Here is a 24470-nt window from a genome sequence, read left to right as displayed (position 1 = left end):
AACGGCTGTCTCAAACCAATGCGTATTGCAATAAAGTGCGTGACAGAAATATAGACCCATACATACATATATATAAATATAAATATATATATATATCTATATATATATATATAGACGATATAGTAAAGTATACATACAAAGTATATATAAATCCTAATACAAAATTGTATTTTGATACAAAGTGACTTGGATGATTCAATTTTTGATAGAATTTTCCGACGCGTTTATACCGCGCGGGGGTATATTTTTGAGTATGTATCGGCGTGCGTTGCTTCACGTGATACGTTCCCATTCAATATTACGTTACTGGCAACCACGTGGTGGTAAGCCATCCAAGAAGAAGGAGGGCATTGGAGCACCGTCGGGTGGGAGTCGTCGAGAATGACGACATATCGACCAGCAGAGAGGTGAACCGTGCACGTGCGTGCACGACAATAGTTCCGCGAATTGAGAACCATCGTTTTAGAGGTCAATCAAGGGCATCTTGTTTGACATTCATCTAAAATTAGAGAGAAAGAGGACAGCGTAAGGAGAGACAGTTTTTCACTGTTAAAGGTTGACCTCTCTCTCTCTCTCTCTCTCTCTCTCTCTCTCTCTCTCTCTCTCTCTCTCTCTCTCTCTCTCTCTCTCTCTCTCTCTCTCTCTCTCTTTCTCTCTCTCTCTCTCTCTCTCTCTCTCGCACGCGAGCGCGCGCTGATAGCCCGCTGATAAAATCGGAGTTCGACCCGACATCCATTTTGTAAGACTTCATCTTGTTCCTTATCGGCGAGTGAGCAGCGTGAGAGAGATGATGGGATTTCTTTAGACACACATGGTCGCTCTGTTCAAAGCTTCATATCTTCGTGGTTGAAAAAATTATGATGACGTGGTTTTATTGCCATTGCAGACGAAAGCTAATACGATGACGAGTGGACAGTTTGTTCTACTGAATTTTCATATACCGCCTTCGGCAGAGACTGATAGTCGTGGATAAGAGACTGACGTTTCCGTCGGGGGCTATTTTCAACATTGAGAAATACGAGATATAATCCTTAGGTGGAGAAGACACCGTTTACTGTTGCGTACAGAAAAAAAAGAATCTGAGAATTTTTGAATCGCGTGCTTTTCGTTGAGATAATATCGGAGATGTTGCCCATTCAACAAATATATATATATATATATATATATATCGATTTAATGAATTGATTGAATTCATAGAATTTAATGTGATATACCCGAGTCGTCCCGAGAGTCTCTTCGAGAATGATAAAACTTGACGAATACTACGCATGACGAGTATATGACTACGCATAAAAGACAGAACACCTCTGATCTTCTGAATCTTTATTTGTATTTGTGCTATTCTTGTCGTTAAACAATGTCGATTGTGTCGGTGTTGCGAGCGTACATATTGCTTCGTTCAAGTTGCAAAACTCCTAAAGACGCCTCGGAGCATAATCTGGCTCTTTCGAGAAGTTTTGCCTGAGCTTGCTCCACGTTCTCTGGATCACCGTGCCATATTTGCATTGCCGTGTTCTGCGACAGAGCAGGTGATCAACGGTGGTGATTAGTGCAGAGCGACAGAGCGACAGGGAGATCTATCTCTCTCCATACGTGTGAGAAGCTCCTTCTCAAACTTTCTCAAATATAAAATATACAACTCCAAGTAATGCAACAAGAGGTGCAAAGTATGCGAAAAAGATGAACTCGGCCGATTTACGACAAGTATTGTACAAGTGGAAGTGGCGTACAGCAAAGAAAAACAGACTGATCGCATAATGCAGATGCACCTGCAGAGCGCGCCCGTAGCAGAAACTCAATCTCCACGGTTTCTTATCGACGTCGTGCGTGTTGATGGCGTTCAGATTTGTCGCTGATTCCTCGTCGGTCTGACCACCGCTTAAGAAAAATATCGCCGGGATCGCCACGGGTACTGTTCTTCGTAAGACACTTAGCGTGTACCTAGCGACGACCTGCGACGCAAATTTTCACGGCTTTAATTAATTCGACTTATCCATGATCCATGACTCGTGTGACTCGTCGTTCGACTCGACCGATCTATATATTTGCCGTTGATAATATCTTGTCTGAGAATAACCATGCGAATATCATCATTTCGGCATATCCGCTTATTCGCTCTCTCGTCGCGTTCTCGACGGATGCGAAGCGCGTGTCGATATAAATGTCGATATTTGTAAAAGAAACAGAAGGAAAGAGAAAAGAAGAAGAGATGACAAGACATAGACAAGATGAAAGGGAAAAGACGTAGTAGACGTAGACGTAGACGTAGAGAAAGAGGAGAGGAAACAGTCTTTACAGGTCTTTACAGGACTTATAGAGGTCTTATCCTATCGAACGACACCTGCGGCGTGTATTTCTTCGTGCCTGTAATCCCCGGCAACACCATCGCCGGCTTCAAGAGCATTCCCTCGAGGTACACGTGGTGCTCGTTGAGAACGCGAAACAGAATTGACAGTACTTGTTGGTGAGCTCGCAGAGCTCGATTTATGTCGTAATCTCCGGTCGTCAATATGTCTGGCTCAACTATGGGAACCATTCGCGCGCCCTGGCAGATGCTGGCGTACCTAAGTGGAAGAGAGTGACAGATAGACACTCTGTGTGTAACGCTACGCATAATAACAGCGCAGCTACACGCAGCTGCACGAACAATACGGGGCGCCGTGTTCCGTATCTGTAATCCGAATCGGCATCGACTCGCGCCGATTATTTGCGCTATTGCGATATTGCGCGCAAACGAGAATTACGAATCGGCTCGCTCACTCCGCCGGGTTGCCGTCGGATTAGCCAGATATTTCGCGAGAGGCAAACTCGCTTGCGCAACGATTCTTTTACGATATGCCTTCGGACTCGGACTCGGTTGGAGACTTGTAGCTCGCACGAAACGAGTCTGCGACCGAACCTCGCCAGGACGTTCGCGTTAGTGATCATCGCCAGGTGACTGGGGCATTTCTCAGAGATCGAGAAGACGCATCTCCACTTGGTGAAGTGGCAGCCGGCCTGTTTGTATCGAGCACACTTCTCCCGCAACTCGTCCAGTCCCTGCGTGGTTTTCTCGTCCTCGGTGCCGAACAGCGGCACCAGACCCAGGTCGACCTTCACGCCGGCCACAATGTTCCTTCTGCGCAGGAATTCGACGAATTCCACGTTTCGCGACGTTCTCTGACGAATCGTTTCGTCATGTAGGATCACACCGCTGATGTATCGCGACAGCTGGAGATTGAAGACGTCGTCGTGATAAGCTCGTCGAAAAGTGCTTATTGCATCTCTCTATCATTGGTTTACCCCGGTGAAAATCTCTCTCTCTCTCTCTCTCTCTCTCTCTCTCGCCTCTATACAGGGTGCACGATTTATCTGAAGACATTGAAATATCTCGAGAACTATGCATTGGATAAAAAAAAGTGGTTAATGAAAGTTGTTAGTCTCGAAGGGGGACATCCAATGATACCAAACTCGACCTCCCACCCCACCCCCTGGGGGTTGGGGTTGGGGGCAACTTTGAAATCTTAAATGGAAACCCCCATTTTTTATTACAGATACGGATTCTACGCCACAAAATACGTAAATTTTGTCCGAAACTTTTTTTTTGATTCGTGATAGATGGCGCTGTAATTGCAAAAAATTATATTTTCCGCAATTCTCCAGAAATGATCATTGGATTGAGAAATAAAAAATACCTGTTCAATATTTTTAAAGAACATAATAAAAGTTATTCCCCCCCCCTATCCTTTCGGGGTAGGGTGGGTGGTAACGTTCAAATCTCAAATGGGAACCCGAATCGAAGAGGGAACTGCTCGACGCGCCTTTCTGTGGGGTTACCTAAAAGATAAGGTTTATCAACAAGTGCCAACAACTCGTGAAAACATGGTAGAACGCATAAAAAACGCTTGCGCTGAAACTCCCGCAGATATGCTTCTATCCTGTGTACAGTCATTTGAAAAAAGGATCAATAAGTGTATTGAAGTTGAAGGTAAAAATTTCGAACACTTACTCTAATTAATTGAACAGTGAGAGGCAAGGGGACTCACATTAAAAAAGCACCCCGATCTGTGAGAGGCAAGGGGACTCACATTAAAAAAGCACCCGAAGGGAACATAAAACTACTACGTGCTCGTCGTTGTTCCTGTGTAACGCCAAAAGTAGTTTCTCGGAAAAATTCAACGCTATCTATCACGAATGAAAAAAATTGTTTCAATAAAAGTTTCAATAAAAGTACAATCTAATTCTGCAATGAAAAATGTGGGTCCCCATTTGAGATTTGAACGTTATCACTCACCCTACCCCGAGAGGAGGGGGGGGAATAACTTTTATTATGTTCTTTAAAAATATTGAACAGGTATTTTTTATTTCTCAATCCAATGATCATTTCTGGAGAATTGCGGAAAATATAATCTTTCGCAATTACAGCGCCATCTATCACGAATCAAAAAAAAAGTTTCGGACAAAATTTACATATTTTGTGGCGTAGAATCCGTATCTGCAATAAAAAATGGGGATTTCTATTTAAGATTTCAAAGTTGCCCCCAACCCCCACCCCCAGGGGGTGGGGTGGGAGGTCGAGTTTAGTATCATTGGATGTCCCCCTTCGAGACTTACAACTTTCATTGACCACTTTTTTTATCCAATGCATAGTTCTCGAGATATTTCAATGTCTTCAAATAAATCGTGCACCCTGTATATACGGTTCTATACGGCGGTTTTGTATGGCAGCTTAACGAGAACTTATTCTTACTCACGTTCTTCACAAGTGAAGAGAGTTTTATTATTCTTAAATATCGTGTTCTCTCCCGCAAATTGTCAATGTTACAAATATTATGTCAATATAACAGAGACAGACAGTACAGTCTGTCGTTACTTCTATAGACTCTTGTCTATAGATTGACTCTAGAAATCAATTTACCTTCTCTATTTCATGGTATTTTAGTGGCTATATCGATGCTATAAATCGAATAAATTCGTTCTTGTCGTTCCTCTCGTTATCGAGAAAAGTTGCGATTACTCCGCGGTGCGCAATATTGTCTCGTTGGGGTTGAAGCTACCGATTTTTGGCATTTATCCGCGGCATATACGCGCCTTTATCGTCGCGGTATATTTTCGTCCCTACTACTGTCATCACGTGCGCGCGCGCGGCCGACCTTGTCTGTGGACAGCAGCATCTCCCGATAATCGCGCCTCGCGGATTCGCTGTTCTCTACATCGATGTCGCAGAATCTGTGCTCCAGCCCGGTCGGAGATTCATCGCACGCCAACAATCCCTTCCCAGGCGCGGTGAGCGTCTCGATGATCCTTTGCAGCTCCAGGCGAAGAGTGGGTTCGGGCTCGGTACATGCGGTAACGGATGATGATAATTCAGATATGTTGTTGCACGTACAAATCTTGTGATGCATGGATGAGACCCGGTATTAGTGATGAAAAGATCGAGGAGAGGGAAATTAACGAAACGGCTTTTCGAGTTTTAATTATTGCACGCAGTAACGGATTCGGAGCGCATTTCGTGTCGAGATGCGCTGCATAACAAATTTTGGCTCTGAATACGCGCAAACGTATGCCTGTGATATGCACGTGGTGTTGACATGATAAATATTGACGTATGTATGTCCGTTTTTTTACGGATATTTTCAAACATGTTGATAAATGACTAACCGATAATATTTCAACTATTTCGACACGTCTCTGCTTTAAATATGCGCTGTGCGATAGTACAGAATTGATGATTCGGTGGTATTGTAAATTTGGTCGTTGATTACTGTGTTATTTCCGTCCCCTCTCGCTACCAGCTTTAAAGAGTAAGTTCAAATTCTTGCTGATAATGTAAAATCACCTTATGAACATTAAATCACGACTATGTATGTTTATGCAAATTTCCTTTTAATTTGAGATTATTGTGATATTGTAATTTAATTCACGTGTTCACGTAGTGAGCTGCGTGTGCGCGCGCGCGCGCACGCATATGTGTACAACAGCACACAATTATATTTTAAATAAAATTAAAGGCATCGATAACATGGCTATGTGAAAAGCTCACTTTGCCTTTGCAGTAACAAGCTATATCGTTCTCCAACATTTTGTGACACTCTCTTCATTTGATCAATGTCTTTCTTGTGTAATTTACATATTTGTCGCCAAAGTTATTCACAAATACGAAAAGTTTTCATGGCTTTTATGGTTATCGCATGTCGATGTAGGGTACTTATATGGCGCTACAATATGTTTATTAAACAAACAATAAAACAAAAATACGTCGAGGAATATATCGATTGAGAATTTCGTATCGATAGAATCGATAATCGCTTAAGCATTTTGCACGTGGAAAAAACGTGCAAAAGCCGTAACCGTAAAGTCGTAAGTTTCCAACACGTACGAAAAAAAAAAAAAATAAACTCGAAATGAACATACGTAACCGTAAGGCCATAGCTGTAATCGCAAAATTTCCGTCGCGTTGGATTAACACCTTATGGTTAACCAATAGGAGAGCAGTGAAATGATGATCAGGAGTTGTGCTGTTTTTTTCTCCTTTGATCTTGTCGCCCAGATTATATATGCGAATATATAATATTTCAGTCTCTGTTTTATTAAGATTTCGTGCGTATGCGTACATTGGAGTACAAAGAATGGGTATAGCGAGAAGCGCACACTTTTGCATAAAGCCATAATACACAACACATAAGAAAATGGACCAATCAGAGTCTTTAATTTCCAGCGTGACAGTAGAAATGAAGATTCTAATTGGTTAATTTCTTTACGCATTGTGTATTATGCCTTTATGCAAGAGTGTATGCTTCCCGCTTAACAGATTTTACGACTACAGCCTTATGATTACGATTACGGACTTTTTCGCTCAGAAATAATGTCGCAATGTACGCGACCAATGGCATTCACGATTTACATTTACCGCATTTGAATGATGGTATTGCAAAAACTCCCCATAATGACAGCAAGAATGAATGGCTTTCGACAATAAGCCGTTAGTCATAAGACGTAAGTAAATTGACCAACCACAACCGATGATTTTTCGGGATAATCGATTGTGCTTGGTCAATTTACTTATGTCTTATGACTACCGGCTTATTAGTAGGTCTGTTAACACGTTCATTGTCGTTCACGCGATATCGCGTGTTGCGGCCTCTCACCAAACGACCGTTTATGCGATTGTTTTTTATTATGAGTGACAAAGCAGGACCTTCGAAAAGACTCAGTTCAATGCCAGTTCAATCGTGCAAAAAAACGACTAAAAATAAATAAAAGAAAAAATAACTTTGGCCACCACACGAAATTCAAATTTTCAGTCCGATAATGAACGTGTTAAAGAGCCGTCTATAATGGTAATAAGCAGTAAGAAGTAAGCGTGAACAGTAAAGGCTCGTCTACAATGGCTACAGTAGGCAGTAAGAAGTAAAGCCAGCGGCACACGGTGCTTGTTTTCGTGCTGGATTGCTTGCTGGATGAAAATACTGCGTTCTGATTGGCGCATTTCCGAATATGGATGGAAATGCACCAATCAGAACGCAGTATTTTCATCCAGCAAGCAATCCAACACGAAAATAAGCACCGTGTGCCGCTGGCTTAAGCGTAAAGCGTCATCTACAATGGCAGTAAGCAGTAAGAAGTAAGCGTAAGCGGTAAGAAATAGACCAATCACAGTCGATTATGACAAAAATAATCAACTGTGGTTGGTCCATTTCTTACTGTTCACGCTTACTTCTTACTGCTTACTGCCATTGTAGACGACGCTTAAAGCCAGCGGCACACGGTGCTTCTTTTCGTGCTGGATTGCTTGCTGGATGAAAATATTGCGTTCTGATTGGTGCATTTCCATCCATCTTCGGAAATGTACCAATCAGAACACAGTATTTTCATCCAGCAAGCAATCCAACACGAAAACAAGCACCGTGTGCCGCTGGCTTTACTTCTTAATTTAGGCTTACTCCATGTAATGTAGACGGGCTAACTTCTTATTGTAGATCGGGTCTAAAGCCCCTTGCACAATGCCAGGCAACAGGCAATAAGAATAGACCAATCACAATAGATTATTCTTGTAATAGTCGATTGTGATTGGTCTATTTTTATTCTTAATGCTTGTTGCCTGGCATTTTGCAATGGGCCTAAGAAATGGACCAACCACAGTCGATTATTTTTGTCATAATCGACTGTGATTGGTTTATTTCTTACTGCTTACGCTTACTTCTTACTACTTACTGCCATTGTAGACCACGCTATAGATTTTCCACATGCAAAGGCCTTTACTTTCGTCGGAATAAAGCTTTATTCTCATTTAGTAAACGCGAGTAGGGAAGTAAATACTCACACTGATAATGAGAAGACTGGTGGAAAATCCCTAAAATAAGAAACCAAACATGAAAAGCGACCCTAAGCGCCGCTTTTAAGCTTTCAAAAAGATGTAATGAAGGCGAATGGCGTATGGGTACGCCTTACTAGCTAAAGCCATATACCGACCGAACGAACGAAAAGATGTAATGGAAATCAATGAGGAAACGTTGGAAGCAGCTAAAAGTTCATAGAAGGGGAATGTATAGTCCGTAAATTCTTGGAAACTATCAGTTTTTCAATCATTCTCTAAATTACAAGTGTTTAAGAATCAATAACTGCGTCATTGAACAATACCGTGTAATGGAATATGGTAACTGGCGGCTATGATTCAGGTTATCTTTTCGTAGCGTATCGCTGTAAGTAAACATTGGTATTGCCTCTTGGGAGATTTAAATTTCCTCAGTACAATATAGTAGCGAATTTCATTTATGACCATTTCTTATAACCGACGACGAGTATAGTAAGATGTGACATTTATCGTAACCAAATTTTATCTTCAGCAAAATAATATCCATGAAGTAACCATGAATGACTCAGAGGCACCTGTTATCGAGACAAAGTCGCCTCTCAAAGTGACAGGGAGTACACTTAATAGACGGTCGGCATCTGCTTGCAGTAATGACTCTGAAAGGAACAAAAAGAGACGAAACGTATGCAGTAAGGACAAAAGGAAGAAGTCTAAACAACGGAGTAGCTCTAACAGTTCTAGTTCTTCCAGTGTTTCGAGTTCAGAGGCAAATACACGTAGAATCAGGAATGATAGAGGCGAGGATGCTGAACATAAAATCAAGAAATTTGAAAATGGTTACACAGAGTCTCAGAAGAGAAGTGAAAAGTACAGTAATGATTTCAGACCATACAATAGAAGACACAGTAATTTTTCTGATAATCAAAGAGACCGTGGTTGGCTGGATTCACGATATCCCAGACATTACAGCTATGACAGAAGGGATGTATATAACAATACCCATTATATTAGATATAACAGTGACAGAAGAGGATACCATGGGGGTTACAAGAGAACATTTGGTTACAGCAGACCAAGGGTGCAAGATCAATACAGGAATACAAGCAAAAATACAGCTAGTCAATGCATACGAGAGAGAAAGCATACGAAACCATTACGAATCACCTCAGAAGTGGAAAAGCGTGATTCCGCTAAGGATGACACAGTCGTAGGGCAAGGAAAGAGGAAAACTGAAATACAAGACAAGACTCAGCCTAGTCGTAAGAAATTGAAAAAGAAGAGATCTTTGTCAGCTTCCAGTGTTTCCAGTATTAGCAGCAGCAACAGCAGCAGCAGCAGCAGCAGCAGCAGCAGCAGTAGCAGCAGTAGCAACAGTAGCAGTAGCTCAAGCAGCAGTAGTAGCAGTAGTGATGCCGACAGCAGCAGCAGCAGCAGTAGCAGTAGCAGCAGCAGCAGTAGCAGCAGCAGCAGCAGCAGCAGCAGCAGCAGTAGTAGTAGTAGCAGTAGCAGCAGCAGCTCAGAGGCTGAGAAGAAGCGGAAGAAAGTCCTGAAGAAGGCTAAAAGATTGAAGAAAAAGGCTATGCAGAAACGGAAGAAGAAGAAGAAACGAATGAGGAAGAAACTGAAGAAGAAATCGAAGAAAATTGTACCCAAGAAAAAGAGACACAGCAAGAAGAAGCCCAAGGAAAAGACTGGCAAAGAGGATACGACGAACGAAATTGCGTCCGAAATGGCGGAGAAAGCAAAAGCCATGGCACCTATGACGAAAGAGGAGTGGGAAAAAAGGCAGAGTATCGTGCGGAAAGTTTACGACAAAGAGACTGGAAGATACAGGTAAGTACATTGTTCAACGAAATAAATAACAGAGAGATGATAAAACTGATACTCACGAAAATATGGTCTTTTGTTATTTGTGTTCGCTCTTTCTCTCTTTCTCTCTCTCTCTCTCTCTCTCTTTCTCTCTCCCCCCCCTCCCCCTCTCTCCCCCTCTCTCCCCCTCCCCCCCTCTCTCTCTCTCTCTTTCGTTTTCTCTTTTTCTCCCTCCTCGTTAAAATGAATTTTCATGTTATGCGTAGATTAATCAAAGGCGATGGAGAAGTTCTCGAAGAAATAGTGAGTCGTGACCACCACAGGGAAATCAACAGACAAGCGACCAAAGGTGACGGCGAATACTTCCAAGCGCGTTTGAAAATGAATGCCGTGTAACATATTTTTTTATGTAACAAAATATAATTGGAAAAGACTTCACCTAAATATCTATCTTAACAAAGTGTCGATATCTGGTGTCGATCGCTGTGTTTTTATATTGTTTCGAATACATTTACCTGACGTAACATGTGAGTGTACTATGTAATTAAGGATGGGATTATTGGAAAGTGCGTAAACAAGTATTTGTATAGACTTGTCAATATGTAATATGAATCAATGATACATGAGTGCATATTGCAACAGGTTCTATCTTTATATGTGTTGTATCAACAATTCATAGGTAAGAGGTACAGGATATTCCTTTGCTTTAGATTTTTCTCCCAACATGACTTCAAGTACCATGGTGTGTATTGGTAATAAATAAGTTCTCTTATTACATACATAGTATATGTGTCAGTGTGTTAATCTACGCGTTTCCACGTCATTTCGTTTGCTATTTTACTCGGAAGAATGAGTTGAACAAAATTCAATCACAGCACAGTAAATATTTTTCAATTTATCATATATCTCAACAGATATAGACAAATCTAGATATAACGATCGGGAAATGTTACATATTTACTTTTGTTGATAACTTTCTCGCATTTGAAGAAAATTTATCGGTATTTTGGTCATGTTGATAACAATGAACACTGTAAAACTGTAGATTGGTAACTGCCATTTGTTTCCCGTAAGATGTCACTTAAATTCTATATTTGCCTTTCGAAGTAGATACGGATAGTTTTAATGGGGCACTAGTAGCACGAACAGAAGAGTCATATAGTGGATTAAATCTTAATAATTTATACCTTCGACATAAATTTTTGCAAATTCTTCGTATTGTATGTAAATTATCTCTCTCTCTCTCTCCCTCCCTCCCTCCCTCCCTCCCTCCCTCCCTCCCTCCCTCCCTCCCTCCCTCCCTCCCTCCCTCCCTCCCTCCCTCCCTCCCTCCCTCCCTCCCTCCCTCCCTCTATCTAATTATCCATCTAATTATAAATGACGAAAATACACACAATCATTTTTACTAGTTTGACAAGTTGTATTTCAGTAGCGGTAATATATCTTCTTTTTCAGGCAGAGCTGTAAAGAGACAGAGAGGGAGAATGTGTAAATATAAAACTATATTATATTAATACAACATTCTTTTCGCGCGATATTTTGATGTACGTTTACTTGGCAGGAATACTTACAGGAGGCTTAGCTCTTACGATATATATTGTATGCTCTATAGTTGGGTTTCTCTTGATCTCATTTTCTCTGTTTGTTTTACGTATTCTCGAGCGCGTTTCCCGCGCGGCGTAATTAGATAATTTCGATCGATACTCGAACTCACGCACAACTTTTGCTAGCGGTAAAGTTTCCTCTAAAATTTCGACCCGTTCCCAGTCTCGTCGTTTTTACACGAAGGGAAACATACGTAGCTGTACGCACTTATGCGTAAATGCATTTGCGAATTTGTCTTGTTATTTCTTCGGGCATCATTTCACAGGGATAAAAAATAAAATATGTAGTCGCGATTTTCAGTCACGTGCAGAATTGTCACGCGAAGATTCGTCTCCTTTTTGTTCCTCCGGCAAAAAGTGATTCGTTCTTGATCGCCAGTTCGCCGTACAATTGCACAGACTAATTCCCAGCGCTAATTCCCTTTTCCCGCTTTTGCTTTCGCCGCGGCGCGGGCGGCTCGGACACGCGGCATCACGCGGCATTCACGACATTGTAATATTGCATCCGTTCGCTGCGCGACAGATACGCGTACCAGTAGAAGAGATTGATGGCCAGGAAAAAGAGCGGAAACACCACGCGACTGGCACGGTCAATCTTCGACACGGAATTATATCTGGGTGTTCGTCGGCGTCGTCGTTTTTCACCCGGCCGCGGCGTCGTTCTCTTGGACGGCGGCGGCGGCGGCGGTTGCCGCGGTGGCGGACTGCAGGTCACGCAGGATATCTGCCAATGCGGGCCCATCGCGGGATCCCTGTCCGGTATCGAGATCGCCGAGAGCGGTATCACCTCGATCATGCCATCGCCGTTCATCGTGAAGTTGCGGCCGCCACGCGTCGGTCCTCGTACGCCAGAACTGGCGGAACTTTTCCGACGAGCCTGAAGAGATAGATTTTCGCGCAGCTTAACAATTCGTCCCAATTTTCGGTGGTTTCCAATGAAACCACTTCCAAGACTGCTCGAATGCTCGAATACTGAGAATCACTGTCGCGTGTTAAAATATGTTGTTGGATTCGTCGATATCACGCGACACGCATATCGCGGGCGAGAAATCTCAATGAAAACGAATGTAAGAACGCTCTCGCTCAAAGGCACGGGCATTTACCGCTTGATTTTTCACACGTCTTCCCCTGGCCATCTCCTCCTCTTCGCTCGAGCTATCGGTGTCGCTTAAATCGGAGCTGAAGTAACACTCGCCTGAGCCGTACTTGGTGAAATAGTGGACCACCGCGAATTGTATTATCGTGGCGAATATAAAAGCGAACGAAAGGAAGACGAAAAAGTCCAGGGCAGTGGGGTAAGGAACTTTTGGTAGGTCGGTTCGTGCCTCGAGTCCTAAGAATGTCATCGTCAAGACGGTAGTTATGCCTGAAACAAAAAGGGACGCGGCGATCGAACGGGAATCGAACGTTCGGTGTATTGCGAGTCCCGAAGCAACGGCCATCGCTTGAATCTACTGAATAAATGTAAGCGATTCGACTCGATTATTTTATTAGCGCGTCTCGATTTTCTCACGGCTCAATTTTCTTCTAGAGATTCTCTCTCCTCCGTAGATCCGAACCGCGTGTCTGATTTCTCTTTCGATCGAGGAGAATTCCTCATGCGGTGCCGCGTCAGGGATAATTTTGGAAAGACGGTCTAAGTCGAGATGTCTGATGATTTGTGACAGCGCGCGCGCATGTTGAAGCACAGAGAGAGAGAGAGAGAGAGTTCAGCACGAGGCTAGAAATCGAAGGCCGGTAAGTAGATCGAGAAAGGATTGCATGTTAAACGGCGCGGCCGTGTGCGCTTTCGCGCTGTTGGCGCGTTGTTAGCGTCCGACGCAGTGATTTCCGGTTTACGCACGGTTTACGCACCGTGCAACCTGTGCGCACGTTCGCGAACGCGACATTAGACGATATTCCATGCGCGTCGCGGATATTACAACAGCACAAGTCTCACAAGAACACGCATCAATTGTTAATGGACAACGGGCGGCTTCTCTTACCCAAGGACACTCTATCGGCGGTGGCTTCTCTATTTAACCAGAAGGATACCCAGGACAGGACGACCAGCAGGACGCACGGACCGTATACCTGTATCAGGAAGTTACCCATGTGCCTTTGCAAGTGGAAGTACACCAGGAGCATCGAGTACTCCGCTGAAACGTGCGTTTTAACGTGACTCGTTTGAGATAAACATGGACATCTTTACAATAACGGCGGATCTCTCTCTCTCTCTCTCTCTCTCTCTCTCTCTCTCTCTCTCTCTCTCTCTCTCTCTCTCTCTCTCTCTCTCGTCGGATTGAGAAGAGAGAACATTTAAACGTCGATACGACGTCGACGTCGATTATGATCCTTTCGCAATGAGTATAACCGATCGTCAATCAGCTCTTCCACATTAGCCATTTCTTACCGGTTCACAAAATTCACGTTCGTCAAAGTCGTCTCCGCCGAGAGAGATTGGGAGAGATTAGGTGTGTGTCACGTCGAAGCCCTCGCGAAAAATACTCGATCGTTTTCATCTCGATGTCATGGAGGATGTCATGTCGTTTAAGCCACTTTAATGTACAATACTGTTTATTTCATGCGCGTTTATTTGAACAATTTATTTCGCATTTGTGCAAAACTTGTGTTTTTCTACCGTAAATGTTGCAATAAAGTCACGTCATAATGCGTCGTAATATGCTGTTGCGAGAGACGACGAGATTGTGCGCTTTCAAGGCACCACGATGCGATACGAATCTTTCCGCGGCGCGGCGTTCTGAACTGTGCGACTCTACGATTTTCAGCAGATTTCCTCAATAAGCGCATTCGAGTCAGCGGGCAAAGGCCAAGGCGACCGTGTGCTTGCCGTTTATTAATCAATAATAATTTAATTGAAATGTGCGGGCCGAATCTACGAAGGTTTCCAGCTACTTTCCTGCTACTGCCGGTGCGGGAGGACAATGAAAACTTCGAGAGAGCGAGAGAGCGAGAGACAGAGAGAGAGAGAGAGAGAGAGAGAGAGAGAGAGAGAGAGAGAGAAAGAGAGAGAGAGAGAGAAAGAGAGAGAGAGAGAGAAAGAGCGAGAGAGACATACACAGAAAAAGAGTCGTCATTCAGAGGAAAAACTGCAATTAGTCGTCAGCGTTTTTCGCACGCTAACTTTCAACGTTATTTTCTCAGTCCGCGCAACTTGTCCGTCACTCCTGTATACTTTTCTCGTTATTTTCGGTATTTACAGTAACACGAGACACAAGGGATATAGGCCTCGACTTCCTTCTCGACCAAACTTTCCTTTCGACTTCTCACAATTTCGGTCTTAGCTCTCGATATCTCTTCTTCTCTCGTCCCTTCTTCTCTTTTCTCTCGCTCCTTCTTTTCCGCGCCGAATTACTGAGAACATTGAATGTGACTACCGTCGTTCGGCTCTGTTATTGATCGCTCGGCGAGATTTGATTATTGCATTTACCATCAGCTTTTCCTATGTAGTTCCGTAAAGCACAAAAGCTTAGTTTTCTCGTTTATTTATTTCTTTACTTTCGACAGCACACACACACACACACACACACACACTCTGATGTTCGTTTCCACGACTCGCGATCGTCGCAAGGGATAACGTCAGTGAACTAGCCATTCTTGATCCGCGATTTCACTCACCATGCGACAGACCTGGTGTGGATGAGTGATTTGCGGTAGGATTGGCGACCAGATCAAATTGCGACAGTTTCATGTCCTCCGCTATAGCCACCTGCCGCGCGCTGTTCCATTTGTAGATTACGTCGCGTGTAGTGTAGCCGACTGTGAACGGATTAATTTGGTGCTGCCAGTGAGATCGAGTCATCATCATCATCATCATCATCTAACGGTAATTGACAATCGACATGCGTGCGTCCGTACTTCGTTATCCTCCAAGGATAACGTGTGTGTGTCCGAGTTTTCTCGAAAGTATGCGCGACAAATAAATAAGTCACTACGAGCCGAGGAAGCCGATCGAGCGACATTGAAATTCTCACAGATTTATATTGGATCTCGAATATATTTTTTATCTCTTTACGGGGACGGACGACGAGGACGAGATCTGTGCGAGGTTGGGAGTGTTACCGATTGGTCAATTTGCATTTTCGATTTTAACGGGATGTCTAATTTGAATAGGTTCCGGTTCGGTCGTAACTTGAAGTTTGACGTGAGCTATACGCCATACGTATATATAACGGAATGCATTAAGATCGATCGTGCCTGCGAGATCACGCCTGTGCGTGATTTTTCTTTATGAGATTAGAGACCACCCGAGGGACGAATAATTTTGAATCCTGTTACCGGGATTCGCCGGCCGGGCCTCTCTCCTTACGTCGAGGGAAGAAACGGACAGAGAGCAAAAAGCAGCGGACGACCACGACCGTCCGCGGCTCGTAGGACGGAAGGAAAACCTTTGCTAAACTCACAACTGCCGAACTGCAATGGGCATCTCTGCGTGTCCATCGGGAAATCTTCGAGATTCATCGGGCATCCCGCTTTGATTGTAAGTCTGAAACGAAATACAGTATATATATATATATATATATATATATATATTTCGCGATCAAGCGATCAATGTGAAATTGGAGCACAGTGTCAACGCGCCCAACATGCGATTCATTGTAGAAGCTCTGCGAGATATCATTGCTCGCATACAACTTAACATTCAACAACAAATTTTTCTTAAGATTCTTCTCAAGTGCTTGATTCGCTTCGCAATCGTCGCGCGTTAATCGTCAAGATCGTCGAAGTTAATCGACGAAAAGTCCGTGGAGGAGGAAATTTTTCAATCGCGCTTGTAATCTTCGCGCAGAATAATCGCGCGCTTGAGACACTAAGGCGCTTGACATTCTTTCCAGTTTGCTTTGCGATTGTAATTAGTAGCGCGATAGTATAGCAGGGGAGGGGGGATGTAATTCGGGGACATTTTTGAACGGAAAGAGTCGCTCCGCTGCCGGATTTCTGTCTGTCCGCAACGACGACGAGCGCGACTCGAGATCGACGAGGACGATTTCGATTTACTTTGCGCGCGTACCGGTAAGTGGGTAAATGCAAACGCGCGCGCGCGCGCGATGGTAATAGGCGCGTAGATTGGTACGAGTTTGATCGTGTTATCGCACTGCTAGTACGCGCGGTTCAACTCCGTCCGATTAGGGAAGTTAGGACCGAAGGATGAGTCGATCCTAATGTGACTAATCGGATCCAGCGGCATCTAGCGGCTTGCTCGATCTACGCTCAATTTACGGTGGGCATGCGCAATCTGCCTCGGCGATGTGCGTCGCGATCGGTCTCGCACGTCGAGCACGTAGATGCCCGGTCTCGTGTTCCGAGAATTTAAATTGTCATCTCCCTCTCTCTCTCTCTCTCTCTCTCTCTCTCTCTCTCTCTCTTTCTGTTTTCGTCGCAACCGCGTTTGTCTCTGCATTATTTTACATGTTTCATGAAACTTCTCGCGCAAGAATAGCAAGTTTAATACCTCGGAAATCGTCCGTCGCAAGTCGGACTGATCACTTGAGAAAAATCTCGACAATATCAATCAACTCGATAATATGTAGGATCAACAAAGAGGATGCTTTTATTATTATTATTATTATATTAATGAGAAGGAACAAGTGGTAAAAGATATAGGAATTTTCAGCACGTCTGCAGCATGTCTGTGTCTCTGACGATGCGCAGTTCTATGTGATTCTTCTTGTTCATGTCGAGCTGAATATTTCCCTCACGTATCTTCTCAACGATGTCCGCGCGCGCGAGAGGCGTTTCGAGATTGGCCGCGTTTTGTCGAGGATAGGTCTCGGACAATTTGCCTCGGACGATTTTCGGTTGTCGTCCTTGTGGTTCTTGGCTTCGTAGCGGTTTTTTTTATTTTACGCTAAGATTGAATTCGCAGCAACCGACGTATGTGCACGACGGTCTCTTGACGGACGGACCAAGTTTTTTATCATCGATAAATTCATAATTAGTAAAAGTTTTTGCTCAGCTACATTATTTCGAATTATGCGTTTCTCATGACATCTGAAAATTCAGCATTTCCGAATTATCATCATCAGATCATTAAACATCGTATCGTCTAGCGTGTCAATCAATCTGACGGAATATCACTTTTTGTTTATAGCACGTTTCTGCTCTTTCAATTAATCAACAGCGAAACATGCGAAACATGTAGGCAGAAACGACGGCGACTGGCCGAAATGATTGAACTTTTAGTATTTAACTATTTCTGTAAGAGGTCTTATTATCTGCTTAACCGATGATGATTATACCCATATCATATTTTGAATATTTATATACCCATATCAGACGGAGCATATGCAAATGACCTCTTGTCCCCGTCAGTCGCTGTGACCACCAAACAGAGCACGGTCGAGTAAGTATATACGTATTATATGTCGCAGTTGTGTGTATATTCAAATCATGCTGCTTCCACATACACAATTGTATCCGACGACGAAAGAAGAAGAAACGGGATTCGATGGCCCACCGCATGTACACGTACATGTATGTATCGAAATAAGTGTAGCCGGACGATACGATGTCGACATTGATCGGTCGTAATCTCAGTGAAAAGTTACGAAGTAAACAAGTATAATAATGTAATTTCTTGCTTCGCGATGTCGCAATATTGATAATGTGTTTCGAATGTATTCGGCTTTGAATAATAATCAACTTTGTCCGCGAGACAGTCGGACTAGTCAAAGAGCGTTTCCCGATGCTGCCCCGAATATATGTAGACCAATTGCTGATTCTCTCTTTTGATTTTGGCGGGCAAGTAGAATGTTCTCCCTCACTTTTTTCTCCCTTCTCATTGGATCATTTATCACGCACGCGATGTGTGCAGCGTTATCGTAATTAATTAATCGTTGAATTGCGCTGTATAACAATAATTAATTAAAATAAATCTACGCACATTGTGTGTGCGAAGCTATTTAGACGTCATGTGTCACATCGCGATAAATCGTATGAAGAAGTCAGAGAAAGGAATATGAGGGTAGTCCCACAAGTACCTGACCCAACGAAGAAAACACAAAAAATTTGGGAAAAAATATCTTTATTTCTCTACATAGTCTCCTTTTGGCTCAATACACTTTTCTCAGCGATGTTCAATAGCTTCGATACCCTGTTTATAATGGGAATCGTCGAGCTCCTCAAAATAGCCATCAACCTTGATGTGAAGTGGTGGATCCATGTTTCATCCATGGTTATGAATCGACGCAAAAATTCGGCTTTATTGCTGCGAAACTTCGCCAAACACTCGATTGAAACATCCTCACGACGCTGTTTTGCTCGTTCCAATCGCAGCACCCATCTTGCACAGCACAGCTTTCTCATGTTCAAATTTTCAGTCAATATGCGATGTACAGCACTTTTTGAAATGCCTACCATGTCTGCTAACTCGCGCACTTTCAGTCGACGGTCATCCAATACCATTATGTGGATTTTCTTCACCATTTCTGGCGTGGTCGACCACTGCGATGTTCGTCTTGGCAGCTCGTACTTGGCCTCGTTTATACTCTGCCACCCAATATTTTACTGTTGTAAACGAAGGAGCGGACTCCCCCAGAGTAGAATCTAGCTCCGCTTTCATATTGGTTGGACCGAGGCCTTTCAAATGAAAGTATTGTATCACATAACGATGACCAATTTGTTCCATGTTTACAAATTCACTGAGAGCATTCACTATTGATGGCTGCCAAACAAATACCAAACAACGTAGCGTCGTAAAACTTCAAACTTAAGCTTTATAAGGTTGGTACTTTCTACCATAGTCATTCTTTTCAAACAACAACCGCTATCTATACGTCAGGTCAGGTACTTCTGGGACTATTCTCGTATGTAGGTAGGTATTTCAGTCGCCCGTCAAGATCAAGAGTCAACGATTTGCTCACACAATTTGCGCACCTCAAACTTCTCACAGATGTTGATTATTAATCTTATGATAATGAACAAATAAGAGCCGTATGTTTATTACGAAAGCTCTGGGCTTGGTATTAATTAAAGATTCGCGTCATAAATTTATTATACGTAAACGACTGACCTTCAATCGTCGTAATCGTTGTCAAAAGAGCATTACGCTACAAGTTGCTTCTTTGTAAATTATACTTAAGTATGCTTAAACTTTAGGCCGCGAGACGCGCTTTATGCAAGCTCGTGGGAATTTCGAAATGCTTTGTGTTCTCATCTGAACTCGCATGATATGTCGTATAGATGGCTGTTTTAATGAGACTTATAATTGTACATAAACTGTATGTGCGTTTTTCATCTCTCTCTCTCTCTCTCTCATTCACTCACTCTCAAAGCTCTACTCTGCGTGAGAGCTTTCACTCAGAGGATAGACAAAAGTTTTATGCCTTTGCAAAATGACGACTTTTCATGAATAATGACCGCCGAATGTAGCCGCCAACGATGCCTGAGACGAAACTCGAATGTCGAATGAAGTGGGATTAAAAAGAAGAAGGAAAACAGAACGGCGACGTTTCGCGGCGCGGAAATGCGAGAGACGAATTAACCGAGCGGGAGATAAAGTTAATCGGTCTTAAAAGAAATCGTTCACGGAGACGTTAAGGAGAGCAACAGCGCGAGTTTCTTCGAGACGACGCGCTCTCTTTAAAATGTGAACGGATAATCTGCGAAAGGGGACGCGAAGGAGAGATTAAAGCGGAGAGTATGAAAAAAAAGCGGCGGTGTGAAACTTTCACGCGGGACGGTATAAATGGTATATCGCGTAGTAAGTCGTTGAGTCGCAGCCGATTTGCTGTTGAGGTTACTATTATTAATTATTGGAATAAATCCATTGTTCCTGTGGTCGAGCAAATGAATAACAAAATAATTAAAAAGGAGCGCGAGGAGCGGCAGAATTAGTGAGCGAGTTTTTAGTTTAAGTGCAAGTTACGACGGTGTCGGTTAGTTTCTTTTGAAAACTGACATCGTCGAAAGTTTCCGCTCAAGCCGCTCGAATACTCTCGATGGATGCGGCTGCCAGCGATTCTCAAGAGCGGACACTCGAGCGACAAAAGCTAATCTTGTAATCTTGGACGGGCCAAAGGTTGCCCGGATCATCGAAGGGAAAAGAAGCAAGAGAGAATGTTGCGTTGTTGCGAGATTCCTCGTGAGATTCAGGCAGAAATCAGAGAAGAAACTACGACTGATCTCGCGCCTGACTCTGCCAAGTCTCTTACCAAACGAGGTTCTCAGAGGTCACGTTGACAAACCGCGCAAGTCGCGCCTCAGATGACGTCTGGCTACTGGATCGGCAATTAAGCTAATTAATTAGTTGCAGCCTCAATCCGTCCGGTATCGCTTCGCAAACGGATTTCGAAAGTATTACGTTAGACGTTAGGGGGGGAGGGGGCGGGCATCGGGAAACGCTACGCGGTGACGAGAATTTCGGCGGAAATTCTCTTGCCGTCATGGCGCGAACTTTGTACGCGAGCGCGCGCGAATTCACGGGGTTGCCAATTGAAGTTTTCGATAGAAGCCTTTGTTGTTCATTTGAAAGCGGTCTCTCTGCTTTCGGAATTGCGTTATAAAAGCGAAACTCATCGCGGACGCGATATCATTACAAAAGGCATTGCTGCAATATATAAGGATAACGATTGCAATGCCGAATGAATAACGATTAAAAGCAACTCACATTGAAGGTGGAGTTTGTTGACTTTTGCTGCAGAGTTTTTGAGACTGAGACAGTATTCTCGTTTGATTGATATCGATGTGTCAAGCAGGAGAAAATATACGTTTGCAAGTTTCATACTCTTGCGTGCGAAATATATATCACTCGGAAGAAAATGTGATGTGTAAACACTCCCGTGTGTGCTCTCTCGTGTGCTATGTGTACCCTGAATCTCATGGTATTCGATGACGAGTTTATTTATACACGAGATATATCGTCGTTGCGTCCAAGTCGACGAAGCAACGTGTTCGTCGTGACGGATCAGATCTAAAAGGGTTAAATCGTCTATAGTGTAAACCGTCATCGTCCGCAATCTCCGGTCCGTCATCCGCGGAAAATTCCTCGCGACTTAAAAATCTGTCTCATGTGATATTCGCGTGCGCAACAGACCGTAAGGCATAATTTGGGATCTCACAGAGTGCGTATGCTAACCCGACACATTATTTTCATGCAAACGAGATCTCGTCTAAAGTCGCTAAAGCGCGGGCTAACGTCCTAGCGGACGTGCTGCGACCACCCTGCCACCCTCCGCCGCAATCTCGTTTCCTGCTTTTTTTCTCCACGTACAGATTCACCGAGCCGTCTTTTCATCACGTTTGGCGAACATTTATCGGTTAGTACACGTCCATATACATGAAAATAAATGGAGGGAAAAAGAGACTCCTTGAATAAATCACTGTTGAAATTATATTACATTAAGTTCGAAATTTTATTACAGCTAAAATAATATATTTGTTTCGTTTTTATGCTCTCTCAATGTTCTCTTTTTCGATAAGTAAATAAAACATGTAGTCCCTCTTTTCCTTTTATCTTTTATCATCATCATTGTCATTACCACCATCACCACCATCACCACCATCACCACCACCATCACCACCATCACCATCACCACCACCATCACCACCACCATCACCACCACCATCACCACCACCATCACCACCACCATCACCACCACCATCACCACCACCACCACCATCACCACCACCACCACCACCACCACCATCACCACCACCACCACCACCACCACCACCACCACCACCACCACCATCATCATCATCATCATCATCATCATCATCATCTTCGTCTTCTTCTTCTTCTTCTTCTTCTTCTTCTTCTTCTTCTTCTTCTTCTTCTTCTTTTGCAAGAGGAAAACAGTTTAATCAACACACAGTTACAATAGTGAGGTTCAAATTACGATACTTGCTAACAGAAAACCAAACTATCGGGTTGCTGATACGCTGCTGATGTACCGGTAACGACGTACCGGTTGAATAAATGTTCCCGGTTGAAGTTATCCGCGAGGGATTCAGCCGGACTCTTTCTTTCGGATCTGCACATCTGCAGCAGGCGTGCGTGGCGCGTGATTGACTGAATCACGGTTAATTTTAATCCATGCTCGCGTGGGATCTATCGCTCTTACGAGATGTAAGGTAACTTTAGATATTTTCTCGCGAGTGCTTATAGGGCCTTCGAACTATCTTGATCTACCGCACACCTCGAGAGTGCTCACGAAAGCCTTGCATCGCTTCGCTTTCTCGTCTCGTCTCTTCCGTTCGCTACATCAGACAGGTCTAGCTGGCGAAATTTCGACGCACCCAAGGGAAAAGAGAGCGGGAAAGAGAGAAAGGTTGGGAGAGTGATGGGAGATGGGTGGGAAGGGAGAGGGAGAAAGGGGGGAGAGGAGAAGAGAGGAGAGAGAGAGGCATTATTGAGAGGGGGAGAGGGGAGAGGGAGAGGGAGAGAGGGAGGAAGGGGGAAGAAAGGGGGAGGGAGAGGGGGGCGGGGGACCTGCCGCATAGCACAGTGTACACTTCATGCTCGACATACTCCCGCGAAATTTGAGCTCTCTCTCTCTCTCTCTTTCCCACACTCGGAAATGTCGGGTTACGGCAACGACTCGTCCCTCCGTTCATGCGTGCACTGGTCCGTCCTCGATGCGATTCACCCTTTTCGACTCGATCACCCCGATCTCCTTGCCTCGTTCTCGTGTTTGCTTCGCTGGTTATTATTAGTGCACGCTCTCGTTAGTTTATTTTTAGGCTTCTCCGTCACGACGAACCATAAATTCGAGAGTTTAATTAAGATAGATTAACGAAAGTCACATCAACGCATCTTGTCTATGTTATAATAAAAGCTGAATTTCCCGTCGTGGCAATAATCTCATAATTGCTGCCCAGGGACAGCTGCTTGCTATGTCTCTCTATTACGTATTTCAAATGCTCAGATTCGCTGTCTTTATGAATGTTTCTGTATACATATTTAGTAGCGGAATCTCACGCATAAATATAAACGTGTCCAACGGACCTATTCTTGCATACGATTCTTGCACAATATCGGATAAAGTCCACACAGGATTCACGATATTCTCTTTCTTTTGGTCGAAGAACGTGGCGAAACGGAAGTTTCGAAACAGAGAAAGAAGGAATTTAATTTAATCTTGCGTGAAAACTTCGACGTTCAAACGTTGTCGAGCGAGAAATAAGGAGATACGTTTTTATTTCGATAAATAAGTAATCAGTCGGTCTGGTACTAACGGTCTGGTATCAGGTAACGCTTCGCGTTAATCACGAGATTTCACAAAACAGACGGTCGTTTGCTTAGAGCATTAATTTAAATGCAAATCTCACAATCGCACTTGACGCATCTCGACGACGCTGGCAGTCGCGCCGTAGAATTCTTGATTTTTCGTCGCTAGAACGCGAAACTTCGTTAACTCCGGATTTTAAGCGCGCGTTGGAACGAGAGTTGATTCTTTTTTTGTTGTTTACCCAGCGAGTGCTCAACGTGAAAATGAAAAACGGCAAAGACCGATATCGGTGGTTTCGATTTCGAATCGAGCCGCGAGCAATAATAAGTCATTAACATTTGCTAAACGCAAACAGCGTTTTTAGAAATTATTTTCCTTGATTTAGTGGTGCTGTTTTAAGGCTTTAAATATATCCTTGGAAAATGCATATTCATATATAGATTTTAAATTAAAAGAAGAAAGCAGAAACTCAGATTCATGCAAATCTTATCACACTTGTCCAATTCAACTTTTCACTTTGCTCTTTGTCTCTCACTCAGCAGCTATTTTTCCAGTATTTGACAAATGGTAGCTCGATCAATGTGAATGCCAAAA

At 43.5% G+C, this 24470-nt stretch overlaps 3 protein-coding genes across 5 annotated transcripts in view; 1 reads left to right on the top strand and 2 right to left on the bottom strand.

Moving 5' to 3' along the window:
* Positions 1-1318: 1318 nt before the first annotated feature.
* Positions 1319-5644, bottom strand: LOC105183117 (fructose-bisphosphate aldolase). Its single transcript, XM_025297349.1, has 5 exons — positions 5133-5644; positions 2900-3210; positions 2342-2564; positions 1770-1952; positions 1319-1515 (listed from the first exon to the last, which is right to left on the bottom strand). Exons 1-5 carry the CDS (start codon positions 5382-5384, stop codon positions 1351-1353), a joined length of 1134 nt encoding a protein of 377 aa, XP_025153134.1. The 5' UTR covers positions 5385-5644; the 3' UTR covers positions 1319-1350.
* Positions 5645-8429: 2785 nt separating this feature from the next.
* Positions 8430-10881, top strand: LOC105183113 (uncharacterized protein DDB_G0271670). Its single transcript, XM_019841384.2, has 3 exons — positions 8430-8681; positions 8826-10126; positions 10369-10881. Exons 2-3 carry the CDS (start codon positions 8850-8852, stop codon positions 10496-10498), a joined length of 1407 nt encoding a protein of 468 aa, XP_019696943.2. The 5' UTR covers positions 8430-8681; positions 8826-8849; the 3' UTR covers positions 10499-10881.
* A 608-nt stretch (positions 10882-11489) lies between these two features.
* Positions 11490-24470, bottom strand: part of Grd (GABA-gated ion channel) — a 31363-nt gene continuing 18382 nt past the window's right edge. For 2 of the 3 annotated variants that reach the window (XM_025297344.1, XM_025297345.1), the window contains exons 5-9: positions 16110-16192; positions 15325-15465; positions 13692-13844; positions 12810-13072; positions 11490-12583 (exon numbers count right to left, since the gene is read on the bottom strand). In XM_025297344.1, coding sequence (XP_025153129.1) covers positions 12179-12583; positions 12810-13072; positions 13692-13844; positions 15325-15465; positions 16110-16192 — 1045 coding nt within the window. In that variant the 3' untranslated portion in view covers positions 11490-12178. The remainder of the gene's footprint in view (positions 12584-12809; positions 13073-13691; positions 13845-15324; positions 15466-16109; positions 16193-24470) is intronic. The other variant, XM_025297348.1, reaches the window with a different exon arrangement.

The sequence above is a fragment of the Harpegnathos saltator genome, unplaced genomic scaffold (genome assembly GCF_003227715.2).
Source record: "Harpegnathos saltator strain DR-91 unplaced genomic scaffold, Hsal_v8.6 scaffold174, whole genome shotgun sequence".
Taxonomy (NCBI): Eukaryota; Metazoa; Arthropoda; class Insecta; order Hymenoptera; family Formicidae; genus Harpegnathos; species Harpegnathos saltator.
The sequence above is the reverse complement of the archived record's forward strand: the minus strand, read 5'-3'. Positions and strand labels throughout refer to the sequence as shown.

Bases quoted from the DNA above. Each gene is read 5' to 3' on its own strand.
- LOC105183113 (XM_019841384.2), top strand. From the start codon at position 8,850: ATGAATGACTCAGAGGCACCTGTTATCGAGACAAAGTCGCCTCTCAAA. The intron at 10,127-10,368 runs GTAAGTACATTG...TGTTATGCGTAG, and splicing joins AAAGAGACTGGAAGATACAG to ATTAATCAAAGGCGATGGAG.
- LOC105183117 (XM_025297349.1), bottom strand. From the start codon at position 5,384: ATGCATCACAAGATTTGTACGTGCAACAACATATCTGAATTATCATCA. The intron at 3,211-5,132 runs GTCGGCCGCGCG...TTCAATCTCCAG, and splicing joins TGCTGCTGTCCACAGACAAG to CTGTCGCGATACATCAGCGG. The intron at 1,953-2,341 runs GTGTCGTTCGAT...TTTGCGTCGCAG, and splicing joins CGAAGAAATACACGCCGCAG to GTCGTCGCTAGGTACACGCT.